Genomic DNA, 12,919 nt, shown 5'->3' with positions numbered 1-12,919 from the left:
ATTTGGACACTGTGTAAAAATCGGTCATACACCATGTAGATTGTTTTCCTTCCCATTGCCTTTTCTGTTTTATGTTGTGATGTATCTGTATAGGTAGTAATTTAGCAAAATATCCTGTCTGCCAGGTGTGGGAACTAACTGATTGTATTGTAATACCAGATCATTATTTAATTCATATGCAACCTAGCCTAGCACATGGAAAGCATTATAAATCTATTTACACTGTGGCTGGTCTGATGATAACATTGTATTAAATTCCCAGGTGAGGCAATTTAAGCAATTGCTTTGCCATGTGTAGGCCATGGAAATTAACTTCTCATATGCTTTAGTAATAGACAAACTTCATTGGTATGCTCAGATTAGTAGTATAGCAGAATTCTTACAGTCTGGTTACATGTACCCTTCCTCACATGTAAAATCATACAGGGGTAGTTTAAGCTGAGTTAATTCATTTCAATTCTAATTTAGCTGTGCTTGCCCATGAACACATTCAGTTCTATTGGGAAATGTTAAGGCTTGGGTCAAGTAGAAAGATTGTTTAAAGCCAAATTGCCAGACAGAACTGAGCAAGTGTATCTGTTTGAACAGGGCTTTAAGAAAATCAACCAATCAGTATGCAAAAATCCTGTTCATAAACCAAGAGAGATCTGCCTGGAATCAGAAATTCTTCTTTGTCAGACGGTCTGGATACTCCAGTACATTTAAAATAGCCCCTGCAACTTTCTCTGTCTTGAAGTTTGTGTAGAAAGTGGCTTAACCTGTTTGTGTTGTTGTGTGTTCATGTGCATATGACATTTGAATGAGGACATGTACATTGAGTTAAAAAATCCTGTGATTACAGTTTTTATCAATGTATATTCAAGAAGATAGATGATAGAAGAAAAACTCCTATATATGACAGACCTCTACAGACAAAAAACTGCACACAGAACCTCTTAAACCTATATTGTGCTGACCAGAAATGCCTTGGATTGCAAACTCTGTAAGCCTTCTGTCTTTTCTAGAAACATACATATAAAGTACCAGTAGACAGTGGTAACTGACAACTAAGACTAAAAATGTTGACAATTTCTTGATTTGCCTGGTTAGCTTATGTATAGAAGTCATTAACTATTTATAAAATGCATTATGAATTGGGTTCCTTCAAACTGTAGCAGTGTGTGTGACATTTCCAGCTCAAACTATCATTCTTGCATTTGGCTAAAGTACATATTTATAAACAGCTGATAGTTATGAACAAAAAAACCCACAAAACCTAAAAATTATTTAATTATTGAGTTGGGATGAACAGAACTAATTTTGATAGTCACATTTAAAAGTGTTAGCCAGTATTACTTTAATAAAAATAATAGTAATCCAAGGTCTTGGTATTTTGGAAAATCCTGGAAGAACAAATGAACAGTTTAGTTCAAAGGCCTTTCTTTTTATTTTATTGATTCATTTGGTAGTGAAACTGTGATCAAAAGTAGTATCAGATTATTTATTGATTATGGCAAAGAGTTATACCTAATTATAGTCAAAGGGTTATTTCTTTGAATATAATTGCTCATTTTCAGATCATGACAGATTATTGCAATAAAAGAACAATGATACAAATATATTTATTAAGTTAAGTGATGGTGATATAAAGGATTATAAAGGGCCTCTAAAAATTGTATTGCTATTAACATCTATTTCTTTCCTGTGAAGACTATTTTTTTTTCCTTTCTTTCATGCAGGCTCTTATGAATGAGAATATCAGCTAGCAAAATCTTTCAAATAAATTATGTGTACCATCTCAGTCTCTACAAATAATCAGGCAACTTGTTCACTGGAGAACAAGCTCATGCAGCATCATGCTCCTCATCTCAGTCTAATAATGATAAATACACTCACCACTAACAGAATCAATGGGGCTGAGTCATTTTGTGAAACGGGGAGAGTCTGTGCAGTTGAACTATTAGACCTCAAATGGGAAGATTGAATCTTAATCAGAAAATATTAGTTATTTATTGATGTGTGTTTGTAATTCCCTTCCTTGTTTGATGTGTATCAAATAAAAATAGGAAAATAATATAATGGAGCAATCTATGCCAATTTGTTGGCTTTTTGGTGAAAAAAGAGAAAAACAAAACCTATCTCCATATGATAGTCTTGCACACTGTGGAGTGTTTTAGTCCCCCATAGTGATGAAATGAATAATTTAAACAGGCAGCTCTGATACCACAGCCTGTTTAAAGGTTCTCATTTCCTTTAATGCTGTGGACTACTTTAGCTTGGTTAGCACGAAACTGTGACAGCTGAGATCTCCAAAAGATTTGGCACAATTCAGCTCTTGTAGTAGGTCTGTGGTATGCTTTGTCCTTGCTACATACATCTGTAGCTTTAGTATATAATCTAGATCTCAACATGAGTAACTGAATCACGAATTGTTAAGCATTGTAATGATGATGGTATAAAAAGCTGAAATGCGTTGCTCTGAGTTGACCAATAGAAGGCTTACTCTGCTGCTGGGTTCCTAGTGTAAGGGGTGGCCCACTTCCAGACTTCTTTGTCATAAGGGTAATTAATTTCTCAGTGCTTCTTATAATGTCTAGTGGTTTGTTTCTTCTGCCCCAGTCCCAAGCAGTCTTTTTGGCATGATTGCCCAATGAGGGAAGAATTGAGGATGGGTTTGTTTTTGCTGAGTTCCTACTAGTAATGGCTACCACGGCAGAGCGTGAGGAGAGCTCCTGTTGATAAAGGAAGGCCTGACAACTTAGTTCTTGCTACTCTTGGGTTTCTTCCTGTGAAGAAATGTCAAACTGATCATAATCACACTCAAACAAGAATATTTTAGATAATACATTGTAAATTCTTTCTCTCTTTTTAATAGTGTGTGTAAAATTAACTGAGTAAGGGCCTATTATCTGGCCAGCAGAAAAATTGAATGCTAGGCTGATATTCTCTTTATGGACTGCCTTGTTGTGCTACCCTGGTAATCTTCAGATATTTTCTTTCCATTGGTCAGCACTTGATCTAGTTTAGAATCAATATGATGATCAGTTCATGAGCAAATCTGGTGCTTATAAGCTGTGAGTAACAATTGTCTGTAATAACAATCTCAAGAGTATCTGTCTCAGTTTTGTGGTGTTTCCATGAACTGCTGTAAACCAAAGTTTCTTTGTACTGGTGATTTCTGTCCCTTCTCTTGTCCTTTAATTTCTGGTCCTTTCCCAATAGGCCTTCATAGCCTTAGTAGCAGAGAAAACACTTTATAATTTTCTATATGTTTAAGTTCAACTAGTTTTGACAAAAGTATGTTGTGTAGCTTTTGGGTTTGGTTGGTTGGTTTTTTTAACATGAGAAAAGCTCAGTTTTTCTTTCATATTTAATGGCATCACTGCAGTGTTATGCTGGGTTCTGGATGCAGCTATCAAGTGTTCTTCAGACAAATGCACTTGGTTCCTACACATGCTTTTCTTCAGTACATCTGGGATAACACAGTTATGTATCTTGAGTTTCACTGAAGCTGCTTTCATTGCTGAAAAGTTGAGGATGTGACTGTCTTAGAAGTGCTAAGGTTCTGCCATGCAGATTTGTCAAAATGCAGCAGTTGAACTTTTAAATAACTTTCACTTGCAGATGTATATTTTTTTTATCAAATAGGTATCCATTAGGGGGCTCTCGAGGTTTAAGATGATCAGCCTTGATACCAATGGCTTCGGAGCTTTACTTCCTAACCCTTTTTTCTTTTTGTTTTACAGAAAAGGTCACGGATTGCCTACAGTGATGAGGTGCGGAATGAGCTCCTAGGGGATGACGGGAATTCCTCAGAGAACCAGGTAGGATGCTAATCAAGAAGCCCTAGTGGGTGGCTAGAGGGTGAAGGAGGTCACTGGCACACTGGGCTTCTCAAGCTGCTCCTTAACAGCATTAGCAACAACTCATGTGGAAGTGATACTGTTTAATGCAAAGCTGGGGTCTTAATCAACTTCAAAATGTTTCTTGGAGATCTTACATTTAACCCTTTAACTTGTGATCACTCTCTGCTATCTTAAAAAAAATCTTTTCTTCTCTTTTCTTTATTATTTAGTACTTAAGAAATAACTTGAAACGCGCTGTTTGCCGACAAAGCCAAGGTCTTCACCTCAAACACATGTAAAAGGAATAAAAAAAGTACATAATGCAGCTTTGATAATAATGCGGTATAATTAAATCAACACTGGCAGGCAAAACAAATGAAAGTGCGCTCTCAGAATTGGGCAGTACCCCACTCAGGTTCCTTGTGTGATTTCTTCCCTAAACACATTTTCTCTCCTTGCACCAAAAAAGCAAGATATACTAATAAAAGCATGCTTTCATACTGCGTGTTGTGCTAGAATGCAGAGTGCTATCCACCTCTTGTAATGAAGGAAAGCTTGATAATCCTGAGGCTTTGTAAAAATCTCATGCCTGCATTGTTGTTCTGGACACTACAGCGAGGATCCTGCCAGACTGCTGAAAATTATAAAGACAATATTATAATCAATGAACTTTGACCCACCTGATAATACTTATTTTGGGGCTGAAACTTGTTAGACGAGCTATGTTTGAGAACGGAATGTTTCTTTCTTTTCTTTTTGAAAATCATGGCAACTGTAATCGAAGTTGTGCATTTTGAGTTAGAAGTTAGTTGAAAGTTTTATTAAATATAATATTTTCTTTTCTGACCAGATAGAATTTAAATTATTTTTATAATGAAAGTGAAGCTTTTTAAAATGGTTACTTGGTAAATACAATATTAAATAAAGAAATGGAACAGAACCATGTTCTGAAATTTTCACTATTTTCTACACTCCATATAAGCTCAGTTCTACTAAGGACTGGAAAAAAGAAAGACTTGGAGACTTAGCCCAGTACAATGAATTTTAAAACACAGACTCCTTATACAGTGTTTTAAATGTGCTATGTAAGTTTTAAACTCTGGGATAGAGTTTAATACATACATTAATGAAATTATACACATGATACAATATATTTGTAGACTCTAGGGTACAGCAGCTTTAACATCTATGTGAAGGGTTCAAATTAAAAGGTACTAAACTTATTTTTTATATATCATAGGAAGGGGAGATTTGAAAATGTTAATAAAATAATGATGGGGTTTTATCCCTAAATAATGAGTTTATGGAAAGGATAATTTCAGGAAAAAGAGTTTCACAGTCTCCATGTCATGATCATAAACTAAGTCCTGTGAAAGTGTTAAGATTCTTATTTTATTTCTTTTAAGGTGCTGCTATTTTTACATTTCAAGAAAAAAAAAATGTGAATTCAGACATAAAAGAGCAATTGTAATAAGAGGCTTTACTTATAACAGAATATGTTATGTGTAGGGATGAGATAAAATATTTTCTTTTCACATTTGAAGGAATGGTTAAATCGCTGGTTCATGTGTGCACTTTTTGCAAGTTGTGATCTGTTTTCTGAACTTGGTGGAAGAAACATGGTCTCATCTCAAGGCACCAAATGGTAATTTCAGCCATTTGTTAACATGACTGTTTTCTTCTAAATGACCACTTCTTAAACAGAAAAAAAATTTGGGTCGTGAAGGAGTTTATGTAGTAGTCCAACCCAACTTGAAATGGCTACCCTCATGCCTTTGAAAGTTCCGAATATCTTTCTTTTCTTCTTGGTAAATGCTCTGAAATATCACCATAAAGGAGTCAATTATCTTCTTCTAAATATATGAATACCAGTATTTGAAAAAGATTTAGTGTGTTGTTCCAATATTCAGTATTACAATCTTTTTCTCATGATATATCATTATTTATATCTGTACTTCTGTGCATGTAGTTATGGGCACAAGCAGTTAGTGCAAGATCTTCAGCTTGATATTAAGCTTTATCAGAATGTGCAGCTATCCAAATCAAGTGTCAACTTTGGGTACTTACCATGTACAGTGAACTTATTATGTTGACTTATTTCATTTGGATGCTCAGGTTTAATTTACAGCCACATAAAATATTTGAAGATGTTTCAAATTCTTGCTTTAATTTTGTCTGATGGAAATAAGTATAGGCAGATGGACTGACCCTCACCCTGCTATTATGGGACTCTTACTTATTAATCAGTTTGTGTTAGTTTGAATTAGACTGAAAGCTGGCGGGGTGGTTTTTTTCCCCAATTCAGTCACCAAACCTTGAAAGAGGAGAGATTCCTCTTTTAACAAAGGAATTGTTGAGGAATGTAACCCACTCAAAATTGCTCCCGTACCAATCCACAAATGTTGGTAAAGTGTGCCAATAGAAATGTTGAGTATCTGGTTAAACTGGGATGTTATCCAAGGGAAATAAGATATGAGATGCATGGTTCAGGTACAGTGTTTGTCAACATGATAGACATTTACAAAACATTTTTGTGGAAGGAGAACACAGAAAGGAACTTGATGTATACTGCCTAGTACAACCATATTAGGTGTGTAGAAATAAATGGGACAAAACTTGAATGCTTTCTTTAAGTAGCTTCTTTTTTTGTGTTTCAAAGCTACAGTTACAGAAAAACACAACCAAGTTATATGTTGTAATGAATAAGGTCATAGGTATAAGTTTCCAATTGTTCTCCCGAGAAGAAAGATTCAAGTATGAAGAACAGATTGAAGAATTAGCAACTTGTGATTAGTCTTTTGTATACTTTTTTTATTTTCTGAATCTTTCCCATAACTAGCTGTCACTGTGTGTAAGTGACAGCAACTCAGAATATACTGTGGCCTTAGAATTATTATACCAAGATTTAACTAATTTTACCAGATAAAAATATATAGAAACTTCTTGGAAGAAGTTAAAAGAATCATACAATACTGCACTTCAAAACTTTTTTTTTTAATTATTATTTTATTTTAGTAAGTACATCTTTTTCAGTGAGATAGTGACATAGTGCTCTAATGCATTTAGGATTTAATGAAGTAATTGCTTAGTATACATTAATTTATTCTTAATTTGGATTAGGTGAATGTAGTAAGATGAGGCACACAGAGAGGTTGAGAATCAAGAGACATCCATTCTCCCATGAAAAAAGCCCCACTTGACAACCCCAAACCCAGCGTTTTTCAAATATGTTGAAAGTTTTGGGCTTGAGTGAAATGATACACTACTTAAAGTTGTAGCTTCATTCTAATAATCATAGTACTGTTTTATGTGGCGATTCATTTGTTTTTTAGAAACTACATGTTGGGTTAAATCAGAAGTCTTTCTTGACCAAATAGTGTAAGGTACAATATTAGCAACTTCCTTGAAATATATTAGTATTCCTTTCTGTTTAACAACTATGTTTATTAATAAGTTCAAATAAATTCACATTAAGTTAAATTTCGTGTCCATATACACATACACTGTATATGTGATTTGTGCTGAACAATATTTTGTGGCTACTTAATTTCTGACTACAAAGTTCTGATAATATTAGATTTGGGCTTGCTGTGCATAAAGTATGTCAAACTTCAGCTACAGACCAGGGGGTGAAGTTGGTCAATTTAATTCCCCAAGATCTAAAGAAGGTCGGTATCATTTCATATAGCCCTGGCAGAGCAGATCATTACCAGACACAAATCTGTTCGTTACATGCCGAGGGTTTATAGCAAAATAAATAGACTGTCATCATAAGTTCAGAAAATTGTGTGTTCGACCCACGATAATGTGTAAAGGGCGTTTAATAGAGTTCAGCATTTATTCGTTATCTATATGCGGACAGAGACGGCGGTGGCGTTATCAGCTTTTTAAAAAAAATTGGGTAGTTTTCTGTCACGTGACGTGCCTCACAGACACACACACACCAAACACACACACACACACACACACACACCAAACACACACACACGCTCACACATCCCATCTCGTTCCCTCGCTCTCTGCGGCGCGGTTTTGATTTTAGTCACAGCAGAAGGCTTAGCCACAAGAGATTCCACTGGTTCAAACCAGCGTAAACCAGATTTATTTTTTTTTTATAGCCTACAAAGGAACAGATTACCTCTTGTATAGAATTCTGTATTGCAAAATACAATAAAATAAAATTCTTGGTTTCAAAAATATGCTGATTATCATAGCCTAAAATGGTGGCTGCACACGGCTTGATGCTGTTTACAGTTGAGCCGGGAGTATAATAAAAATAATGTTTCAAAATGGGAAAGTAAAGGTAACACATTTTCGTCAAGAGCATTGTTAAATGGGGGAAAAATACATCTTTTGTTAATTTGAATGAGTATCTTTCAGCCAATGTTAAAAAAAAACAAAAAACAAAAAAACCAAAAAAAAACCAACAACCCACCCTCTCCCATTACTGCAAATCCCATGCAGAGCTTAAATTCAGCCATGCAGCACAAACAAGATAGAACATTTTTGTTTGGGACCTATTGAAAAAACAAATGTGCAGCATTTTAAAGCTCTCATTGATTATAGCAGGGTGGCATGCCCAAATGGGCTCTGTTGCAGGAGAGTAGTTTTAAACTTTGGCCCTTTAAGTATCATAGTCAACTGAAGAATGGTGGCCTCAGAAAGAAAAGATAGCTATGTGATCAACTCCCAGATCGTCTCTTTCTAAAGAGCCTTAATGTTTGCCTTTTTGGGCAAAAAAGGGGGGGAAGATCTGGAGAAAGAGACCAATTTATGATAGGCCAAGCACTTGAATTTAAGCACCGGTTTGGCGGACAGTGCCGTTTTCTTTATACCAGGTTCTAGCAAAGTTCCTTTAGCTACATACTGAGTAGCCATTTCGTTTTATGTCCGTGTGGTAGTGGCCCTCCTAGTTACATCTAGTTAGAGCCTGGTTGTCCGTTTTGGTAATGGGGTGAGGTGTGCGTTCGGTTTTAAATGAGCCATCAGAAACAATAGAGGATAATGGAGGTTCTTTTGTTTCCTTCATACTGGCGAGACTTTATTATTAGTAAACGTTCTCAGCTTACACGTGTTGAAAATTAGTGTTATGAAACTGTAGGTGAAGTATCAGCATAAACTGAGATAATGATGTAGCTGTTGTAATTTTGAATTCAACAGGAATCGGTGAGAGAACTGTAATTTTTTATAAAGAGCTGCTCTTATGCAGATGTTTGTTGTGAGTAATTATACATTTTGTTCCAGTACAAATAATTTCTCTCTGTGGGGAGAGCATATTACAACATAGCTTGATAATCAGACTGGCGTTTTATTTAGTTTTATGGTAAACCTGCCAGAGTAATGTTTTTATTAGTGTTAGATTGTGTTGATTTACAAGCATCAATTAATAAATATAAATGTATAACCTATACAAGTATACACACACACAATGTGTGCATAGCTACACATACTGTGTCTGGGATTAAGAACCTGAAATGGGTCTTTTCTGAGGGAAATAGGTTTCATGTTCTTCCCTGTTCCTTTGTCTCTTTTTAAATATGCTGTGCAATAAATAATAATTCTAAGTCATTTGACTAAGCTGCTATTTTTTTTTTAACTCAAAAAAAGCCCACCATGTGAAGCTGAATAATAAAATCATAGATACATTAGCACTCAGGTGTATAAAAATTGAAGTACTGGTTACATGCTATAAAGATGCAGTCATCTATTAATAAGTTAGATCTGCTAGTAAAATAAGAAATCAGTTGTCACAACTAAAATATACAGAAAACATTCTGAAAACTTGTATATACAAAATCATTTCAGCTGTACAATCTTCGAAGAGAGGAATAGTAAACTTGTTTTTTTTCTTTATATTATAGACTTCTATGAAGTCATTCCCCTTTATTTCATGATGGTGTCTTAGATGTGGTTTAAAAGAGAATTTCACACTATTCTCTTTGTTTAATGTGACAGTGTGAGAAAGTGATCTTTATTCGTTCAAAAAACTCTGCATGTAGTCTATGTTTAGGTTCTTTTAATGTGTTTGTCTGTGATTTTTAAATGCTAAACATGTAAACAGATAAATTGTCAATGTTAATTCTGTATCCTGTCACACAACTGATCTTTCTTTCCTGCCATTTCTTTCCTTTTTATCTTTTTTGTGCGTTCATGTTGCAGTTGATAAAATTACGTGAAGAGGTGAGTACTTTCTTGCTTTTTGTTGTCTAGCTTTCCCTTTAAAGCTGAGTTTCTAAATCTGAAGTAGATCTTTTTGTTCATTGTTGCAGGGAAATCTACACAAAGCAAAAATATTGATTACATTGCTTTAAAATATTCACTGTTGTGCCTCTTTTTCCCTAATAATTGTATACTTACATAGGAATCACTAGATCAAACCTTAGAAATTAACATTCTTTGATAGTGGAATTTTTTTAAAGGCATTAGATAAAGAAGGGGGAGAAAAAGCCCCTATTATTTGATCTCTGCTAAAATTCCATGATCAAATCGGGTACAGTAATAATCATGTTTGTATCACAAAATCTTTGATAGGGTAAATACATTTATGCACTGGTGTTGAAAGTGAAAGCATTGCTCTGGTAAAAACCTGTGCTGAAACACTGTAAAAATTACACAGTATTTCACAATGTTTAACATTTGGTGTGAGGTATTCAAGTAGTTTATGTATGATATTGGATATTGCATACCCACTGAAAATACAGTACAGGTAGACCTACACACACATATCAATATTTATTATTTATTTGTGAGTGCTGTAGATCTGTAGGTGTAACACTAGAGATCAGTATTCCAGAACACCTTTCTTCCAGTTATAAAATGACTCATAAATATTTAGGGAGAGAAGGCTGTTTTAACGGTCAGTTCCTCATATGTTTGAGTATATTTTCTGAAATTAATATCCTCTGTTGCTTACTGCTGTAGCAGAGCAGGTATCTGCACTGATCTTTTTGTGTTATTTCCTGACAGCCACCAAAAAATAAAGTCAAGATTACTTATAGGTCAGATTTCAGAAGGGTTTTGTATGGAGAGTTTGAAGCAGTGAAGCATTTGAATAAAAATATTTCAAAGCATGAATACTTTAACATCACATATTTGTCTGGTATCTTCTTTTTGAAACATGTGCCCAGGCATATCAATAATGAGTACTGAGCTCTGCAGGAAAGGATTTGTAAGTTTTAGAAACGGTGATGACAAAGAATTGTAAAGTAACCAGATTAAGGACAATTACAGAGAAGTCTTAAAAACAGTAAGATATTTCTGATATAAAGATTCTTTTACTAGTTCCCTAAATGCTTTTCTTTTCCCTCTTCTTGTGGAGCTGGTATTAACATGTTCAAGCTACAGAGTAAAACAGTTAAGACAAAAAAATAAACAAAATAAACATGTAGCCACATGAAAGCCCTCCCACCATTGCTGAACTCCCCTCCCCAGTAGTCTCAGTATTTAAACAGATGACAAAATTGTTGCAGGGGTTTGTATGGCCTGATTTCTGAGATTTTTCAGAAGAACACTGTTCATTTTCTCATCCTTTTAATGACACGTGCACTTCTGCTTTGCTTTTTTTGCTTTTCTAAAAAAATGTAGTAGGATTCTCTGTTTGCAAACATAGATTAGGAATCTTTAGGTTTATAAAACTATAATTCGTAAATTTACTCTGAAAATTTAATCAGATACAAAAAAAAAGCCTACTGAAATGCTCTTCTTTTTGAAATAGCTATGAAGGCAAATAAGAAAATTATTGCAGAGGGCTGCAATTATAGGAGCTATACTGAACTAAGCAATACCTTTTGGAGCAAATAAATCCTCTTAGCCACCTTTCAAAAAGTTGACATTCTGGTAATTTTCCTTTTTGCTTTTCCTTGCTAGCCTCATAAGCTACTTTTTCCTCTCTCTGCATGTTGTGAGCGCAGCAGCAAATAGATCTAAATGCAGGTATTTATTATTTTGTCTGGATCAAAATTGTGCAGGCAGAGAGAGAGAATTTGAAAAACAATTGTCAGCATTCTGTTCCCTGCACTTAGGTACTTGCTATGTAATCGCAATGCTGTTTTTATGCCCAATGCAAAATGCACATTACAGTTTAAATGAAGACTAGTACAGTGACTCAGACATAATTCTTAACTCATCACATAGAGAAACATCAAGGCATCCCCAATTATAGTTCTCCTAAGGAGGTATGAACTGATCTTGAAAGAAATTGTGGTTTGCCATACTGTTTGTTAATAAAACCTGCTCTTCCTCTCATTAAAGAGCTCAATTCTAACACACTTGCCGTACACAGGCTTCCATGGAGGCTGTGTCGCTCTGTCTTTTGAGCTCCTGAGATCTCAGTTTGAATCCAGCCCACATGGAATGACTAAATCTCTAGCGATAGCCTGCCTGCCACTTTGCAAAAAGTTCCTTATATAATTCCAGATAGAAGCTGTGTCTGAAGCTGCAAGATGCACTGAATCACCTCACTACTCACCTCGCAGAGAGCAGGGGGTACTGTGGGAGAACGAGTTTGGTGAGGGGTGGGAAGCAGTTGAAAGCATCAGCTGCTACTATAGGGCATTGGTTTAATGACCGAATACAGGGTGCCTCCAAACCCAAACAACATAACAACACTACCTTTTGTAATAAAAATTAGATTTTCTTATAGAATGGCTTGGCTGGAAGGCTCTGAAATTAAGTAAGAGACAGCTCTGAGTTAATGTTAGCACTGAGTTCACAGGGCTTTAGTATTCTGATTGCTCACACGAAGACTGAACTGAGCTGCAGGCTTGTAATTTACCTTTTAGATTAAATGTGGTTTACGTAGTATGTAATAATACACAGTTAAATGCTAATTCTTTCTGTTGTGTAGCTCTTACACATTGTAATGTGAAATCTGATTATTTTCCTCCCTCTACCTTAACATAGTAGGAAAGTCTTTTCATTTCCAGTATACTACTACAGCGCTACACATCTGAAATTAGAATTTTGTACTTGTGCTCACTCCCAGCCTATTTTTGGTTCTTTTATTTTTAAATTATCTTCTCTCTAACTTTTAGGGTTCTTACCTTCTAAACTGCTTTGTATTCCCCCGCTTTCTCTTCTACTTCTTCTTTTTCAGA

General features: G+C 35.1%; 1 protein-coding gene across 5 annotated transcripts in view; it reads left to right on the top strand.

The window, feature by feature from the left end:
- The window catches only part of VTI1A (vesicle transport through interaction with t-SNAREs 1A), a 259,102-nt gene that overhangs the window by 47,367 nt on the left and 198,816 nt on the right, over positions 1-12,919 (top strand). For 3 of the 5 annotated variants that reach the window (XM_051619868.1, XM_051619867.1, XM_051619870.1), the window contains exons 4-5: positions 3,726-3,803; positions 9,984-10,004. In XM_051619868.1, the coding sequence (XP_051475828.1) occupies positions 3,726-3,803; positions 9,984-10,004 (99 nt within the window). The remainder of the gene's footprint in view (positions 1-3,725; positions 3,804-9,983; positions 10,005-12,919) is intronic. The other 2 variants (XM_051619869.1, XM_051619871.1) reach the window with 1 other exon arrangement.

This window comes from Apus apus, chromosome 4 (assembly GCF_020740795.1).
Source record: "Apus apus isolate bApuApu2 chromosome 4, bApuApu2.pri.cur, whole genome shotgun sequence".
NCBI classification, from domain to species: domain Eukaryota; kingdom Metazoa; phylum Chordata; class Aves; order Apodiformes; family Apodidae; genus Apus; species Apus apus.
The sequence above is the reverse complement of the archived record's forward strand: the minus strand, read 5'-3'. Positions and strand labels throughout refer to the sequence as shown.